Below are 20118 nucleotides of genomic sequence, written 5' to 3' on the forward strand. Positions count from 1 at the left end.
TGCCGCACACACACACATGTTTACGGCAAGGAACTAAACATATAAATATGAATCAAAAGAACATTGGAAACAACTGTTAATCTTTTTTTCTCTGCCGAGAGGTTTATGCACCGAGTAAAATTAAGCTTATGGCGGGACCCCAGGATTCCATAAGCTCTCGCATAAACTGCGTTGCGACGTCATTTAATGTCTGTTGAAGGCGAACGACACGACGATCAATTCCTCTCGAGGAGCTCTACACGATGCGCTAATCAAAGTTTTGTTTATGACTACGGCGACTTTGGCAACGACGGGTGCTTGGTGAAGAACGAGAGGATGGATTTCATGTGGGTCGCGGCGTTTATGTGCGAGACGGAGTGGCCACAAATTTAATTCATGAATTACGATTTTCTCTCCGCCTGATGAAGACCGACCTAAAACTTTGGTGGCTGCAGGAATTCGTATTCTTGGTTCTTTCGGTAAAGTCACGTTGATCTACAAGACCGCTTGTGTTGCGATCGAAACGTCGTGGGTTTTTTTTGCTTTTATTATAATTTATTTTTAATTCAATTACATTTTCTACCCACGCGACTTTACCAAAAAAGAACCAATAAATAAGATTTTCACTTCCGTTTATTCGGAATGTTCATTAACGACGAGCAGCATGCAACCCGCGGCGTCACGTGGTGGGAAAGGCACAAGGAGGGGGGGGGGGGGCGCTTACTGTCGCCGTGGCAACGCAGCGGCCCCACGAGGTAGCTGGCGGCCGAGCGCGAGCGGTTCGCGTCGCCAATGACGAGCTGCGTCACCGGCAGGTGCTCTTTGTTCGTCAGCCAACCGGAATCGTGCATCCTTATAAGGCGTGGCAGAGGAGAGGAGGGGGGGACAGAGCGGGGAAGGGGGCGGGGGACACTGTGATGAACCGGCATCCACATTGCACGCTGTTTTAGGGGCCATCTATTTGAGTTCAGGTCAGAGGTCGCAAACGGGTTTTGATTCCTTACCCGTACCCGGCCGCACCAGGGCCGCAAACGGGTACCCGTACCCGGCCGTACCCTACACCCGTACCCGGCCGGGTACGGGTATCGGGTACCTGATTGCGACCTCTGGGATGAAGCCATGCTGCAGGCGCGGGTGGGTTGATTCTAGGAACTTGAATTGTGAGAAGAGACAAGACGTTGGGAAATGAGTGACAAACGGCTACTCACCAGTGACTCACGGTCTACCCGTACCCGGCCGCACCAGGGTCGCAAACCCGGCCGGGTATCGGGTAGGGTACGGGTATCGGCTACCCGGTTGCGACCTCTAGTTCAGGTACGCCAAAAAAATCTGTCAAAACTTTACCCCTCCACCCCTCCCTGTACGCACGCGTACTTTTTACACACTCCCCCCCCCCCCCAGAATCCTATAGAACGGCCGATATTTAATCCACGCAGAAACTATCCAGGATTAATAATATTAACGTGATTTAAAGCTTGAGTGACTGCAGAGATTCATATTCTTGGTTCTTTCGGTAAAGTCACGTAGAAGGAAAATAAAAAATAAATATGTAAAACGATAATATTCTCACGACGTTTCGACTGCAACAAGCAATTATCATCAGGTGTGAAATGATGATGATTGCTTGTGTTGCAGTCGAAATATCGTGAGAATTTTATTGTTTTATATATTTTTTTTATTTTCCCTCTACGTGACTTTACCGAAGGAACCAAGAATATAAGATTAACGTGTTTAATCAAACAGATAGTCCACCGCCGGACTATCAAACTCACTTGAAAGCCAATGTAGACGAATTATGCCTACGTACATTGTCAGTAGACCCCCCCATACGCAAGCATTTGGGTTAACCACCCCTACCCCCTCCATGCGTACGCACTAAATGGATGGCCCCTTACTGTTCGTCTTGTTCATTCCTACGGTGCTCCTGTATATAACGCTGCTGCTGCTGCCACGTATTTTATACACTGCAGTGTTTGCCATATTGCATTACTCCATTACATCCACGTCAGAGGCATAATAATTATTGTTTGCACATCTTGGACTGTATGCTACATAATGTAACTCATCAATCTTGATTTGAAACTTTCGTTACTGCAGGAATCCATACTCTTTGGTTCTTTCGGTAAAGTCACGTAGGTAGAAAATTAAATAAATCACTACGTTTCGGGCGCAACAAAACCTTTTATTTTAAACCTTTTAAAACAGTCTGCCTCAGCAGCAGACCATGCTTTCCTACCTGATGACGGACGCTTGTGTTGCGCCCGAAACGTCGTGATTTATTTTATCTTAAACGTGACTTTACCGAATGTAACTTATGTTTAAACTATTTTCCAGACTTACGTGCCCACGTGTTTGTGGGGGGGGGGGGGGTGTGCACAAAGGTCTAATCAATTGCTCGAGTTATTACAGAGCAGTGTGAACTGCATAGTTGAAGTTGTTGGCAATATATTACTTGTACACTCGAGATAAGGGGCATAACCACCCGTGACTCTGAAATCTTGATGCGATTTGTGTCGCCAACGCCGCGGCTGATATGCGGAAGGTTTCGAGATGAGACGTGTATGGATAGAATCTTCACACCACTGTGTGTGCAAAGTTTTATCAACATTCATGGATGCTGATTATATGGATAACACGTATACTATCGCACGAGTGTTTAGTGTTTCATAAGAATAAACATTTTTTTATTCGTTTATTATTATCATGGGAGATATATTAGTTGATTGTGTTGATCTGTCTTTCGCTGCTCAGCCACAGGTTACGAATTTCATGCTATTTTTAATTTAGTTTTGAATGGGAAAAGTAAGAAAAAACACAGGCACCCCCAGCACTTTAATAAACACAATCACGTCTTATGATAAAAGCAGAGTGCTACGAAAGAAATGAAGAAAGTTCATTTGAATCCATGATACAAACTCGCAAGCCGCTCCACACACAGCGCACGCAGACACCAACTTACAGCGTCATTAACCTCACGCGTAGCCTCAAAATACGATATTCTGCAGTATTAAAAGTCTGAACTGCACGTTAAAATAGGCACTTAAGAACATTTCCTCAATGTGCGAAAGAGAAAATTAGAAATACATTGCTCCTCTCGTTTGTGTGTTATGACCAGCAATTGCCAGCCTCTAAAAAAAAAAACCCCCACCACTTCTGGCGCTGAAGATAAAAAGGTGGCTGCGTTATCATGCTCACCACGGAGGGGGCTCGTAAAAATAAATTGAAAGCAAGCGCACCCACCAACACAGCCAGACAACACCACCACCGTTCCATCGCCACTCTCAAACCAAGCCAGGGCTGTGGAGGTGACACGCACCACTCGTCACGGTCGGCGTCGCAGTTGCAGTGGACGTGCTCCTCCGTGCAGTTTCGCTCCACGCCGCACGCACACTTCTGCACGCCCGGGCTGGAGCCGCCCCAGTAGTGCTGCCGCTCGTTGGTCCTGCTGACCCACCAGGTGAAGGGAGGCCCATCTGCACGCAGGGTGGGCAGGACCAGGGCCGAATTCAGATGTTGTAGGCCCCTGGGCTACAGGTAATGTAAGCCCCCCCCCCCCCCCCCCCCCAGTAATATTTTCTGTCGTCTCGACAGACCTGTTCTTCACCTGAGGACGGCTGCTTGCATTGTGGCTGAAACGTCGTGATAATTATTTTATTATGTTTCCATTCTACGTGACTTTACCGAAAGAACCAAGAATATGAATCCCTGCAGTCACGAAAGCTTTCAATCGAAATTTAAGGAAAACAAAGTTAAAGAAAAATAAAATTTATTTTTACAAGGCTAACAATAAATGGAATTCAGCATTCACAAATTAAATAACTTTTCACTTAATCTCTGGAGGTCCTCCAGCTGGCAGAGGCCCCTGGGCTTGCAGCCCCTAAAGGCCCCGTGCCTTAATCCGGCCCTGGGCAGGACAAGCGGTGTCAACGTGGGTTTGTGTTCTTGTTTCAATAAAGTGTATTCCCCCACTTACCGTTCGAGAACGTCAGGGACATTGCTGTTAGCGAGCAACGGTCTGGAGAACACACGGTGGGGTAGTAAGGCCAGCATCATGTCGAGCTTGCCTTTGGTCTTACCCTTTAATTATATTGACCACATTTCTGTATCGAGTTCTCATTTTTGGCTGAGTTAATCTAGGGGAGGCCCACGCTAGGTTCAGATACCATTTGCCACGGGTGTTGTGCTTGGCTACGAATCAAACTTGGATTCAATAATTACAATGACGCTGCTTTCAATGTGACTGAAGGGAAATCAGTCGTGGGCAAACTGTTTGGACAGACAGCATACGCATCACCCCTTAAATGGAAAGCACTACAGTATCAAATCGATGGGGGGAGAGGGGGGCTGAAATGAAGTCCTAGAAATTATCAAATTGTTGCTCCCTTCCTCCCTCCTCACTCCTTTTCAAACTTGCCTTTCCGTAAAATAAAATATACATTTTAAAAAACGGTCTCTTTACTTTAAATGTATTTCATTTATTTGTGTTTACTGCTTAACTCGTTTATGCAATTCGCTGTGCACAGTTGCTCGTTTTTCTATTTGCTTTGCACAGTCGGTGTTGGCCACCGAGGGCGTGACGGGTTTCTCTTTTTTCATTGCTGTTGCACCATGCCCCCTGGACCATCCCCATTCCATTGTAATGTGCACTGATGCCTACTTTAGTGAGGGCGATATTGGCACGTAAAATCAAGATTGATCGATTGACTGATTTTCCACGAACAGCAAGAACACCACTGCTCCAGTGAAACACACTAAGGTGCAATTTAGCACGGAGGTTGTCACACTGACTCGTGATACCAGCTGAAACTCCTGAAGATGCCTGCACAAGTGCATGGGAGAGAAAGATGTATTCAGTGCATGGCTAAACCTGCAAAGACCACACTGGGACAACCTGGTGGTGCGGGCCCATTGGGGGCCCAAAGCAGAAATCTCTTTTTTGAGTTCCTCTTGCAAATTACAAACTCTGAGTGAGATGATAGAAGTGCTATAAACAATAGATAAGAGTTCGAGCTCGATCAGAGAAATGTGGACAAAAGATAGATTCAGAGAAGCGAGCTGCAGACAAAACAGGGATGGGGTAAATCATCTGCAGTTTTATTTAAAATCAATTCGCCCCGACCGTCCGGCAAGTCCCATCCTGGCGCGGCGACGCTCACCGGGCGAGTTGAGGAGACGCGATCTTCGGCAGTAGTAGGCGACCTCCTGCCGGCACTGCTCAGCCTGCTCCACCAGCGCGGACAGTTGCTCCGAGCTGGCGTTGTAGACGAATCGAGCAACGAAGGCGGCGAGCGCAGTGCTCGTCTCGGGCACTCGGCGCTCGTCGGTGCCGTCATGCGCCAGCACGGTCCACACGCGCTCCTCTGTCGGGGTCGGGAAGCACCACGGGCACACGCGCACAGCACAGATAGCAAAGAAAGCCCCCCCCCCCACGCCGCCCCCCAGTGGAACCTTTCTCGCTGGTGAGGCAAGTGCTGTCGCTGAGCATCTATCAAGGCTCACGATTCGGTGGGGTTCGGTCGGCGCTACGCCTGGCCGCCTTTGTCTCCCCAGTGCTGATGTTGACTTGCCGTACCAGCTACTCGTTTCAGAATCGAGAATGTGTATTTCTACTGGAGGAATCCGATGAAGTGCGTGGCTCTTTTTTTCTCACAGATCTCCAGCAGGGGCGGGTCAGAACATTGCAATAACAAACAATACAAAAAAGACGATGGGAGTGCAAAAGGTTGAGGCGACCTAGGGAAGGTCTCAAGACTGGATCAGATATTCCCAACTTATTTGAGCTGTGAGCGGGAATCAATGTGAGGTTGCCGGGTCCGTAGCGTGCACTATCCCAGAGCTACATACACGGCAGAGTCACGCTGGGGTTTCTACTCTCCCCTCCCTGCGCCAAGGCCAAATAAAGGATGGCTCAAGTCATGCGGTCTCCTCAAAGACATGGCACATCCATGCAGTCTGGCAATTGGCAGCAAAACGAGCAGCTTGTAACAAAACTATAATTACTGTACCGTATAAGCGCTTACCGCCCATGAAACAGACATAGGAATAACGCAGCATAAATATGTATACAAAATAGACGGTTGTATTTTAGGAATATTGGAACATAAAAGAGAGTAATAAAGCTATATTCTGGCCAGGTAGCACTGCGGTTAGAAAGCTCAGCCCATAATTTTTCTATGAGGCAGCTGCATTCCATTAAAGGAATGTGGAATTTTAACCACATTAAATTGTACATTCATATGGCACGACATTTTTGGTTAAACATGGGGGACACGATGACTAATGCAATGAAAACTGGTATCACTACAAAGGGTCTCAGACTGAAAACTGAGCTGCACTGTAGAAATGTAATTTCGCACAAGGTGTGTTAAGCATTCGTAAATGTTGCATCAATGGCAACATAGAAGCTGATAATGTGTACAATGTGTGATCAGGCTTGTCTGCCAACAGGATGTGGTTATTTATCACACTCAATTCATCCGGGATCGCTTGTCTCCTCTTTTCTCAATCTCCGAGAATAAATGTCCACGTATTGTCTCGTAATTTATGGTGATTTTGTGCTAAAAGCTTTTCTATTATCGCTGCCAGTGTCCTGCGGCTAAGTGAATCCAGGCACCCATTTTAATTAATCTCAACGTTTCAGTTGAATGGATCCACCCAAACGCAAAGATTTTCAATAAATATAAAAAAAACAGACGGGCTCACCTCGACATGACCCCAAGAGTTTATTTAAAAATACGGTATAATTTCCACGGATAGAATCCCCATAGTCTAACTTTTTTTAGTTGATTTAAACATATTCTTTAAATGTGCACAATAGCAAGCCACTTGCTCTTTGGCATCAATCTGAATGGCAATCAGCAAGAGAGTTGCATTTCACGTATCTGTTTTTTTTTTTTGCCCACGTTAAAGTTGTGCGCCTCAGTGGCTGGATGCTGCAGTGCAAAGCAGATTAAACCCAAGCATCCATTTTCTCCATGCACCTTCATAAATATGCATCAAGTCCAGACTCATCCTTCCAAAAGCCCCACACTCAATACCACACCACCCCGTGGAGTTGTTGTCTTTCAATCCAGCATGAAGCAGCTAAGTGTGTAAGGCGCACCAAGGTTCAACTCAACCAAAGGCTGCAGCCCAGGGCATTTTAGTCAGAGAATTTCGCTCCTTTTGTTGATTCGTTTCATTGAGGGTGTGGGCCACAGAGGCTAGATGCAGCTAACATTGCAATTGGCCCTGTGGCACGGAAATCTGACCCCTTAAAGCATACCCGAGCACTCCGCTGTGGCTTTGCCCTTCAGCAATAATCACTAAAAATGTAAAGGTGAAGCCTCGCAATTGCTTACTCACGCCACCTGCTGGTGGAAGGGCCTCCCTCCAGAGGGAGCTCTAGAGTGCCCCTCTGTTTTTGCCTGGCCAGCCATCTTGGAAGAAGTGAAAGTACCCACACGTGGCCTACTGATCAACTAACTGTTTGGGGCGCCACGGTGGCAAGAAGTTAAACCTGGTATACAGGAGGTCTGGGAGTTGATCCCAACCCTTACGCCTGTATATTTGGAGTTTGCATATTCTCACAGTAGGTCGCTTGGATTTTTCTCCAGGTCCTTCAGTTTCTCCCTCCATATTTAGAAACATGCGTTTAGAGTATTTGGCTGCTATAAATTTCCACATGATAAGCCACTTTGTTGAGCTATCATTTATGGCCAGGTCGCTCCTGAAAGAGCTATAAAGCTCAGTGGGCCTTACCTGGTAACATCGTTTCTTTTGTTTAACTGTGGTCAACCCATGTATACTGCATAAGGATTTGAGAAACGTGCCCATTGTTTTCAATTGCCGCGCCACGGGATCAAACAGTGCCAGTTACCACTGGAATGCAAGTCCAGTGAGCTAACCACGATACCACAGCCGAATGTGTATTTATTTTAGTCAAACAGGAGTGCACGCAAACGCAGCTGATTGCTAGTGGGCATATTTCACGGAGGAATGTTTACACTGACAAGGAGATAATGATGTGCCCCACTCACGAAACTTTAGTATGTGTTTGAACATCAGACCTCACACGAGGCGGTGATTTACTTCAAACATTCCTACTTAAATATTTTTGCAATTTATATATGTTTGTCACTTTGCCTACTGTGTACCACACCGCAGTAGGAAAAGTGACAAGTGTGGTTTGTCATGCTGATCACAGTGAGGATCGTGCATCATTGGTGCTGGGCAATTAAAACTAAATAACTCTATGGAAAGCACAGCTCACAGCTTAGGGCACAATTTCAAGTAAAACTTATGGGACACTGCATTGATATTGGTGTAAAGACACGTGACTATCATTATTTACCACTACCATCCATTGCATGTGAGATACCTACATCAAATTGTGAGTGAAATGCTCCTTTAATAGTCTACAAAAGCGAGGGATAATGGTATTTTTTTCAATTGTCTTTTCCAGAATCTGATTCACGGTATGTATGTGGGTAATATTTTATATTTTTTAAACCCTAAAAATATTCTTGATAACATTAGAATATATTTTCGAAAATTTTGGGGTTGGAGAAATAAAATAATAGACGGTGAAAATATTAACGAGCTCAGATTTGCTGATGACATTGTCACTATATAAAATATTCTGCAGTAACTGAATAAGACAAGGCGGAAAAGCTGGGCTCAAGATAATTTATGAGTAAACACAAAATAAATGTACAACAAGTTCACCAAACCAATGAAGATATTTGTTGGAGGGACAAGTTTGGAAAATTTATGACAGTATGTGAGCCTATGAACATTATTGATGATGGACTGGGATCAATCTGATGAAATAGAGTAAAGTGTGAGAAGGTTGGAGCACTTTTGTAAAACTGCACTTGGGAATGAAAAACAACAAACCAGTGTGCTTAAATAATATAGTTTTCTATCAGTACATATTACGTGAAAATAATTTAATCTGAAAAATGAACAGTGACAAAGAAAATAAAATAGAAACTGAAAAGTGCACAAAGCATGCATGGAACGACACTGAGACAGAAAGAGAAGCACATTAGATTAGAGCACAAATGTAAAGGAGAGATTTCACACAAACTCTTAAGGAAAGCAAGCGAATGTGTCCTTCCACCGCACCTCCGATTAGCACGGTTGGCTACGTACAGTGTGAAAGAAGTTCAACATACATAGTACAATATACAGGACACTTCACTACAAGGGACGATGGCCAATTGTCGAATCTGACAATGAAGTAGCAAGTGAAGGATGTGCACGCCCGAAGGTATGACCGCCGTGGAGACAGAGGCATTGCATCTCGACGGGTGCAGGAGCTGGATAGCGCATTGCATGACAACACCGTGAGGGATGGCAACGACTCGGGGAGGTCTTTATCCAGAAATGGATAGAACATATCTGATGATGATGCTCATGAACACTGCCTTGTATCTTAATATATCAACACTATATAAAAGGGTCCTGATTTAGAGTGAGAGATGGGCGCAAAGAGCCATTACGTCAGAGATAAGCTAACATTTCATATCCTGGAAAGCCTGTGGCGTGTAAAAACATTGATATTTCATTAATAATTGGCATCAAAAAAATGTTTACTTATGTATAGTTATTTTAATATTTTTACAAACACAAATGCTTAAACCTAGTATAGTTATTAACCAGAACCGTTTGTTTCCAAACATCTGCTGATGGAAAAACATTTATAAAGCAACATATTTTTTCCCTCTACAAATATCAATCTTCTGTTGGTGCGACATTGGAAAATGATGCCATTATTCCAAGTGACCGTCTTCTGATTCCCTGGCCCTCTGCTCTGAGAAGGCAGGGCCACAGCCCAGCATGTGACTGCGGCTCATCGTGAATCTCTCTCTGCAAGGCAGCGCTTATTAACGACGACGACGACAATGGTGGCGGCAGGGCCTCGCACCTGTGACGTTGCAGTAAACGAGCAGAGGGTCCAGGGGACCGCTGCCATCCAGGTCGATGTGGTAGAAGCCGGACGTGCCACCCAGGTGCTTGTATGCTTCGCAGGACCGCTCGAACACGGCTAGAGGGGACCGCACAGGAAGTGGCCAGTAGAGAAGTTCAAGCCACATCAGGCACCTGGCTGCTCTTTTGTTGTTGTTGTTTACACCATTGGAACCTCATTTGCCAGTAAAAAATATGATAATTGTTTTTTTTTGCGCCTTTTGGCGTCATCTGGTCCAACCCATGTGCGACTAGGCTCTAAGGAAAGCTGTCTCGGGTGTGGACCAATCAACTTCAAGGACAGTGCACATTATCAGAGTTGTGTTTTTTGTTTACATTATGACTGCAGGTATTGTGGTCTATGCAAACATGACTCCTTGTAAAAAAGGTGTCAGTTTTGTTGCCAGATAGAAGGGTAAAAAAACAATTATTGTTGTTGTTGTTGTGTTGTTGTTGTTTATTCTCCCGCCCTCCTATGTCAAACTCACCAACACGTGCACGTGTCAACTCCCCTCGCCCGATGAAACTACGATCACATAATTACTCAGTGGGAAATGGACCGCTCCGTGAAATTCGGTCCTACTCCACATCACGGCATTGTTATATAAGCAACTCCATTTGCCAGTGAGATGTCAATGATGCTCACTGCCACTCATTCAGTCGGTCAAATGAACTGCGTCAACAGTGGTGTATTTGCAAGTCCAAAAACACACTAAGCACCGATGTAATTTACTATGTTCACACAAACGCATTTGTATAATTGTAAGTTTTAACTGCGGCACATTTGGCTGTAAACAAATGCAATACAATATCTTATCTGTGATACTGTGGGCTGAGTATGGCTCATCCAAATTAATACAAATTATATCCACAACAAACACCGGTGACCCTGATGTGCGTTTGCAAAACAAAAAACCTACAGTCAATGGCTGCAGAATACAATCAAATTGGCAAACATCCACAACACCCTTTTGCCTGCTCTTCAATAGCACTCCTACGTAAGCATCTGTGCTGCAGCCTGCTGGGAATTGTGATGGGGTCATCCCTATTGCACAGGCACAGTGGATTAAATGTATTCACAATAAACGTCGTGATAAATACATACAACAGCACACGGAGTCCCATCCTCGCAGGGTGACATTACACAAAAAGGCTGATAAATTGATGTTCAAAATTGCACGCTAGCATGATGTCGAAAAGATGCCACGAAACAGCATTGTCCGCAAAGTGTTATAAATACACACATTAGCGCAACTTGCTGGTGCCAGCCCTTGGTGTGCCATTGGTGGTTTTACGGAGTAAAAGCGAAAGTGCCGTAGGGGCCCTTCAAGATGCCAAAATCCACCATCTACAACGCCCTCACCTGCCACACCAACTGCCAACGCGACGTTGAGAAGCCTCCGTTAAGATGGAACCTCGGCAGGGTGCAAATGAAATACAAATTGGCGACACACCTCTTAACAAGGTTTTAGTCACAGCAAGCTATTAACTGTGGGTCACAGCAAACTCATGGCTGCGGCGAGCGGTGGCGGGGAAATGCTACACACCTGCAAAATGTTCAATTTCTTCCCGTTTTCATAAATGCCGCTTCAATGCACCTCATTTGACAAATGCACACAAACCTGAATATCCAACAGTCTTTTGTTTTTGGGGGTTTTAATGACTGCCAAACTGGCAAATGACATTTCTGGCACTCTACGGTTAACAACCTTGCACCCGTTTCACAACTCTGACACCTGGATGGAGTGTGAAGGTGTTCACAGACTCACGATTGTGACAGGTGTCTCCCAGATATCCTGTGCCATCGCAATCACAGAAGAATGAGTCCCACTCTTGGCTGCATTTCCCTCCGTGTTCGCAGTGGTTTGGGAGGCACCTGGGTAATATTAAACAAACAGTGAGCCAACAAACCTGTGCAAACACTTCCACTTTCGCTCACCGGATTTCTCCCTTCGTAGCACCCTCACACTGCTCCTCACAGATGACACAATAGCCCAAATAAAAAGTGTACCATGAAGCACAGGCGTTAATTGTCTCATTAATTTTCGAATTATTTAAGGTTGTAGCTTAAAATAAATAAACCGACTTGCAGTAAATGACAGTGATTTCGGGGACATTTATAAGCAATATTTTATTTTAGGCGAGGGATTTCTGAGAATTTGTAATTTATGTGACCGAACATGTTTAAAAAGCAAGTAGAAAATGCTACTCGACATTGACAAAAATAAAAGTAACATGGGCTACTGTAATTTGAATATACATTTTAAAAATCTGTATTTAAATAAGTGACTGACTATGCATGTCAGTATGCATCGGATCATCAAGGTAAAGTATTATGCTCACGGTAAACACACCTTCAATAATTGCCCGAGGTGTACATGATCTATCGTGTTCTCAGCCATGTTCCTCCAAACATTGTTTCCGTTTCATAAGTGAACCTTTTATACTGCACAATACACTACTTTGTTTTCCTCATTTATCATTAGCCAAACTTTGCAGCCTCCTTTGTTAAGTTCTTCATTCATTTCCTGTGCTTCATTTCCATTTATCACGCTGATATGCAAATTAGCATTTGTTGCTATGCTATTCAATGTGCATAAGTCATTTTAGACCTGTCCGAATGACTCATTTTAGACCTGTCAGCCGTGTCGCAGGCAACGCCCTGCAGCTCCCACGGTGCAATTTGCAACATCAAGTAGCATTTGGAAGTCATCGTGTTTTTTTTAAATCTCCTGCTGTAAAACATAATCAAAATCCCACATCAATTCATTAAGCCCAATGTTTGCTTTCAGCAATATTTATTATCGTAGATTATTTCATATAAAAAAATAAACAGCGATTTAGAGTTTCAGCGGTGTGACGTTATTGAATACAAAATAAATATTAAATAACGTCCGTCGTGCTAAAAGCACGACTCTTGTTTTTTTAAGGTAAACATCTAAGTGCTATTTATATACGACCGTGTGACGATGATCTCTTACTGCCGTCTATGAGAGGGACACTGGCCCGCCTTATAGAGAGAACTTTATCTGCAGAATTGTCCAATACCGTGTCTGGTCACATTTGTTATTAATACCTCCACTGGTCACGCTGCCATGCGTGATGGTGGTGGTGGTACAAGCCTAAAACCCCAGAGCTTTGGAGGCGAGATTGGAAAATTGTGCACAGGCCCATTATGTCTACATGACACCTGCCTGCAGGGCAGTGAGGTGCCTGAAGGTAGCACCGACAAGTAGGGTCCTACTTTTACTATTCAAAGTTGTAATAGTTATCCGCTCACATGTATGGGCATTTTTCGGTATTTTTGAGTTATTCAAATAAATAAAATAAAAACATTAAAAGCGATTACCCACACACCTTAACAGGACCCTCCTTAAGAACAAATCGTTAGACTGGGTTTTTGGTTTTCCTGACTAATTAATTACGTTTGATGTATTCTATTTAAAATTAGATCATCATTATCGTCATCATCATCATCATCCAAAGAGTGATGTTTTTTTCTCAACCGAGTATTGGAGTGGTGCTCATCTGTTCACAGTACCACGGGGTGAACGTTTCACATTAATTCCTCGAGTGGGGGAAAATCGACATGTAAAACAACCACTGTTGACTTCGCCACAAAGTGCTACATATTGTATCAACCCCCTCAGGGATTATGGGCCGAGTTAAGTCCGAACAAGATTTGAGCTCATGATCTTCTGATGGCGAGCCGCTGTCTCTAATGCTGAGCTGCTGGGCCAGTTCTGTAACACATTCCTGTGAAACATCCAATGACCAGTATAATCATCGTTCTTTAGCAGTCGTAATGAATTTAAATTACTACTTAAACCTTCAAAGGATGCACACTGAAATCTTTCCAATCACCGTGATTTTGAAATGATAATATTCTACTCGTCGTCCAATTTCAATCAGTTTATGTGTTTAGAATGGTAACAGAGCTCACTGAGCAAAGTTAATAATTTAAAATGCACACATTATTTTCTTTTGGCATTATCTCGACACTGCTCTCCTTTCAGCCCTCTATTTCAAATATGAATGATTTTAAACAAATCCAGCCGTTCACGCGAGTGCTACATATATTACTGGTAATCTGGCCACTAATATTCTCTTGTGAAAAAGGTTACAAAGAAATAAATGACAAAGGAAGAAACGTAATTAAAATAAGGTTTGTAAATAACATTCTTCGTAGTCTCATTAACCTCGCCGACGCACGGCAAAAATATACATGGCATTCTCAAAATGGACTTATTAACAACGAACAGCGTTCCTTCGCAAGTATTTAAATGAGGAATATGCACGTGCACGCGCGCGCGCACGCACACACACACAACAAACACGCGCATGCAAGCGGAGCCTACATAATAAATAAACATCCACACAAGCAGATAAAACATTGCAAGCCCACGAACAGTCAACGTACTAAAATATCACTTTTGCCAACAAAAGGCAATGCTAAGGTTATATATATAAAAAAAAACCCTCCACCGAGGCACTGAGAATGTCACGTCCACACGAGCCTCGGGCACCAGAATAAAGTGTGCGGGCGAGCGGGCGCATGGCTGCCAAGTCCCCTGGTGGCCGCATCTATCGGACGGCCATTACAATTCAACTCTGCAGATTGAATTTTAAACATCAGAGAGCTGATGCAAGCCCATCAGGCAGCATTTATATGACTGTAAATTGTATTTCTCCCTCTTTCATGGCACCGAAAAGAATCTCAATTTAATCAGATTTCATATAATCTGGAAGCGAAAATCCAGATTAATTGTTCAAATGTTTTTGTTATGCTTTATTCCACCCAAGGCTTACGAGCGTAAGCGTTGTATACAATCTTTTTTTTGTTCACCGAAATAACCCAGCATCATGTATATTGTCACATACATCATGTTGGGCAGAGACAGATGGTCTGTGCGGTAAAAAACGATGTGATCTCTGCACACCGCTTGCATGTGCAATCTTTCTGGGGAGGTATGCTGGCCTTGATATCAGTTACGTGTGAAGTGCCCTCTGTTAATGAGGGGCAAGGAAACGTCAGCAGCCAACCGCGTGGCTGCATAAGAGCTTCCAAGTTGAAATGTCAGAAGCAAATGTCATATATTGTTTATCAGCTATTGTGTTTAAGGGAAAGGTTGCATGAAGCGCCACGTAGGTCTGTAAAACTTGCCAGGAAAAAAGAGTGACCCCTTCTATCTACTCACCGCAATCTTGAGAAAAACACACGTTTGAGGTGTGTTCAGTTTTGAGCCGATTCTACTTGCAATATTTTACCAGTTGCTTGTGGCAAATGTGGATTTTATTTATTATTACCACTTAAACAGTTTCAGAATCTTGAGTTAAATTTGCACATCTAATGTGAGCTGAATTATGAAGAAATTGATGAATGATCAAACACTTGCATAATAAATGCACGCAAAAATTGGCAGGCATGGCAATATACGCCTGTGATCCAGACCTTACACATATTTTTCGGATAATTATGTTTAAGTAAAACAGCCAACCTGCAGATATAAAAGCTATGTAGTAGATGGCAGAATATAAATGAACTTAATGGACTTTGGATTATGTTTGTGTTATCACCTTGAGCATGTCTTTTCTCCAGGTACTTCAGTTTCTTTCCAGATATAGAAACACTCAACTGGAAATTGCTAAGACTAACTATTACTAACTTTTTATTTGATCAGGTAAGGCCTACTGAGCAATATAGCTCTTTTTTCAGAAGTGACCTGGCCACAAATGATAGCTCAATTAAGTGGCTTATCACGTGGACATGTATTGCAGCCAAATACTCTAAATACAAGTTTCTAAATGTGGAGGGAAAACCCGGAGGACCCAGAGAAAAGTCTATGCGACCTTGAGGAAAACATGCAACCTCCAAATATACAGGTGTCAGGGTTGGGACCAAACCCACGACCTCCTGTATATCAGGTAAGGTATTTAACTTCTCGCCACCATGGCACCCAAACATCCTAAGTCCGTAGTTCTCTCCTGAAATGTTCATGTCCCTCATCAAATGTCATCGTACATAAAAACACACTCGTGAAAAAACAACAACACGGGACAAATCCGTGTTGCAAAGCGTTACAGAAAGCACGCGAATGCGTGGCACGCTCCAGTCCGCACCTGTCCAGGATGCCGCACGTGTTGAGTTGTGCACCGGTAAAATTTCCCAGCATGCCCTGCTCCACGAGACTCATGTCCAGGTCCTGCTCGGCGATGCGTACGGAGCGCAGGCAGCCGAGGAACGAGCCGTGTGGAGCCCGGCACTGTCCTGGCGCTGCCACTGCCGGACATCCTGACCAGCACCACGCAACACACGCAAGAGACAAAGATCCCTTGTCTTAGCCTACACAGGCCGTTGAGACAAGTGCTTCATCTCCCTCGTCTGATATCCAGGAGGTCGTGGGTCCGATTCCAACACTGATGCCTATATATTTGGAGTTTGCATGTCTCTCTCCCTGTGATCGTGTGCGTTTTTCTCCAGGTCCTCCGGTTTTTCCCTCCACATTTCGAAGCATGCGTGTAGAGTATTTGTCTGCTATACATTTCCACATGATGAGCCACTTCGTTGAGCTGTCATTTGTGGTCAGGTCGCTTCCAAGAAAGTGCTATATACCTCAGTCGACCTTACCTGGTAAACAATCAGTCATGTAAGGCTGGTTTGACCCAGGTCTGTTTCCAATGTCCATCACTGATGCTGGCCATGAGAAGGGATATAACTCAGGTCGCTGGGTTCATAGCGCGATGTGCTAATCACTGCGTCATCACTCCACACGATACTTACACGCATACATGCGCACGTATGAATGCACACATCTACATACATGTATAGTGGGTTCTATGGAGGCACACACTTGAACTTGGAGGCAACACATTTATTACAAGACCCCAACAGGGTAACTATATAAACGTGCACTGGTTAACTAGACCACAACGGGGTAACTACATAACCGGGTCAGTCAGTAACACACTGCCTGACCCACGATGCTGAGCGTAAAGACCGAAGACTGAAGATCGAAGAGACAGACGTAGCACCGACGGGTTCCATTTCAACAGACAGCCGCGATTGCTCTCGGGACTTCCCTTTTATGCTCCCGAGCGTGGCCTCGCTCCACCTTTGGCTTCCCAGAAGGTTCTCGACCGAGCATCACGTGTCCCTCAAGCCCCCCTTTGGGCCCCCTCGCTACCCTGTCCCGGTCACGTGCCCTCTCGGGTCCACCCAGGCTGTCACGTCCTTACTTGCCCTCTCTCTGACTCACTGACGTTCGGTGAGGTCAATGGCTGGGGAGGCACTGGCTCGTGTCAGAGCCAGATTCACACACTGAGGGGGGCGTGGCCTCACGGAGGGAGGCGTGTCTGACACACCCTCCTCGGTGAGGCAGATGTGATAGCAGCCTCCCCTGGTACTTTTTCATTGCAGTTTCATGACGAGAGCAGCGAGCCTAAATATCTTTATACACATACGTGAAATAAGTTACATAGAGTATGGAAGGCGAGGACATGAAATGAAGGGGTCTACAAACATTACATTGGTGACACACAGAGAGATAGTAACAGGCACGCGCTTATTGCACCGCGCTCCATCCAGTTACTGAGGGGTTGCGTAATCAGAGGGGAGGCTGAGCTCGTCGCTGCCTCACCTCTCGTCTCTTCCTGTATTTGCAGCGGAGCTCCGCAAATTTGGCGATTTTGACTATAAAAATGATTTGAATCGTACAGAAATGACATTTATAACACAGAGCAGTGGAAAAATCTGAATATTTCTTTTATTTGATTATTCTTTTTTTTCGTACCAGCTATTTTCATTGGAGTATGACAGGTGAGGCTCTGCCTCCCCTGCCTCCCCTGACCGCACGTCCCTGCTCTGACCGTCACCAGAACCATGCCCCCTAGGGCCCGCTTCCATGCCATACCCACTCTGGTGCCAGAGAGAGGCTCAAGACGCACAGTTCCACTCTGGTGGCAGCAGCTGGCGCAAAGCGCCCCAGAGACTCCATTTACGTCACTACACTTAGAGACAAACAACAGGGACAACCGCCGCTCACCACTAAGTGGCGGTGACGTCGTCGCGGTGCGTGTGCCATGCTAGGTACGCATACACAAAAAGACAACGATCCCCAGTATAACCTCACACACAAACACACACAAATGTAGGTAAACTTCATTTGGAAAAACAACACGTTTGTTATAAACTTGGACATCTGCTGCAGAGCTCCAGAAGGTGATGATTTGCTGAGAGAGAATTTGTATTTTTATGGTCATTGTGCCAGTCTGTGTTTCCAAGCCTATCTGTAATGCACCCAACGTGACATTCTCTAAAAAAAAAAACGTAGTTTGTTGTTGTACATCATTATTTCGTGTTTATTTTTCTCTCACACCTTAACAATGCTTTATCAGCACTAATTGCTCCTTAAGGTCAAGTTAACTGAAGCTGGTATATTGTAGCTTGGCTATGTTTACTGAATGCATCCTTACGGCATCTCCAATTATGTGGCTCCTAATTGATGTAAGCAATAATCTTAACATATAATCAACATTATAAACTGTATTCCTTAGCACTGCTTTACGCAAACCATGAACTGTAACATCACATGACCTATTTATTAAATAACTTTAAATGCGCTTTCAAATTCATTGTAGTTTACATTCCTTTGAAAATCCATAGCACACAATGTAGCACTTGACTGTTATGGAGTTTGCAGGAATTGGCAATGGAAGCAAAACATAAAACATGCTGTATATATTTCATCGTTTGAAACCTCTTTTTGACTCGATAAATAAGTAAACACATTATTCAACTTTTAAACTCAACAATTGTTTTCATTTTACCAGGTAAAGCCGACTGAGCTATATTTATCTTTTTGTTCAGAAGCGACCTGGCCACAAATGATAGCACCTCTGATTAGCATGGTTGGTTAGGTACAGTGCGAAAGACGTTCAACATACATACATAAAAGCAAAGTGGCTTATCATGTAGAAATGTATAGCAGCCAAATACTCTAAACGTACGTTTCTAAATTTGGAGGGCAAAACCAGAGGACCCGGATACAAGTCTTTGCAACCACGGGGAGAGTTACATGCAAACTCCAAATGCACAGGTATCAGGGTTGGGATTGAACCCTCAACCTCCTGCATACCAGACGAGGGAGTTAACATCTCGCCACCGTGCCACCCCAACTTGACAATAATCCAGCAGCAACTGTATAACACCTTTGACAAGGCGCTCTTCCTCCCCTAACCCAGCTTAAATATACGCTGCCACGCTTGGTGGTGTTCATTCAGACGCTGTCTTTCCGACACACCTGTTCTTCACCTGAGGACGGCTGCTTGCGTTGTGGCCGAAACGTCGTGAGAATTGTATTTTATTATGATTTATTTTTATTATTTTAATATTTTCCTTCTACGTGACTTGACCGAAAGAACCAAGAAGATGAATCCCTGCAGTCACGAAAGCTTTAAATCGAAATGTATAACAGCTGTTTACCTTATGTCCTGGTGTGTGCGGTGAACACATTTTACAATACAAAAAAAGAACAAATTAATCCACTTTGCTCCATATTTCAATTGTCCCGGTTTCATGCAAACAGACGTGCTGCCAACAACACAGACTGCCACACCTGCCATGGGGTAGGCACTCCAATCCATCAGCGGCCACGGGCGGCTCAGTGTATGGTCGTGCTGGTACAGTCGAATCGCTCACGTGCCACGTAAGACACAGCTATGCTTGTTGGACAACGCCAAATTTCGACTGGCGCCGTGAAAGATTCTGACTTTGAGCTAAGTTGTCGTGTGTTTCGCTTTGTGGTTTCTCGTTTTGGCTCGACTCTGGTCCTGTGGGCTTCTCTGTTTTGCCGTGCATCCATTTTGGCTTAATAAATGAGTATTTATGCCCAAGTCTTCCCTGCCAGCTGCACGGACCACAAAGGGCACAGTGACAAATTGCTCCTTATTTAAGCATTCATTGCCATCGGCAACTCTCGCTCTCACTAAAGTGCAGCAGACTTCCAGTCCCCAGCAGTGACAATACAAGGGACGTCTTAGATGTGATCCAGTGGTTCAGAGGTTAGAGCGCTCAGTTAGCGCTGCTGAGATCCAGGAAGCCATCTGGGATTAAAGTGAAGTTCAGGGAGTTAATGGTTTCGGTTGTGTCACCAATGACTGCATAGAAGAAAAAACACACATCACATTAAA

The 20118-nt window shown here is 44.4% G+C and overlaps 1 protein-coding gene across 1 annotated transcript in view; it reads right to left on the reverse strand.

Annotated features, from left to right (window-relative positions):
* Nucleotides 1-20118, reverse strand: part of LOC133345951 (contactin-associated protein-like 2) — a 144276-nt gene that overhangs the window by 43839 nt on the left and 80319 nt on the right. The window contains 6 exon segments of the mRNA XM_061557101.1: nucleotides 704-831; nucleotides 3296-3452; nucleotides 5136-5339; nucleotides 9890-10009; nucleotides 11700-11806; nucleotides 16051-16222. Coding sequence (XP_061413085.1) covers nucleotides 704-831; nucleotides 3296-3452; nucleotides 5136-5339; nucleotides 9890-10009; nucleotides 11700-11806; nucleotides 16051-16222 — 888 coding nt within the window.

The sequence above is a fragment of the Lethenteron reissneri genome, chromosome 23, assembly GCF_015708825.2.
Source record: "Lethenteron reissneri isolate LAM-NWPU_2019-01 chromosome 23, ASM1570882v1, whole genome shotgun sequence".
Lineage (NCBI taxonomy): Eukaryota > Metazoa > Chordata > Hyperoartia > Petromyzontiformes > Petromyzontidae > Lethenteron > Lethenteron reissneri.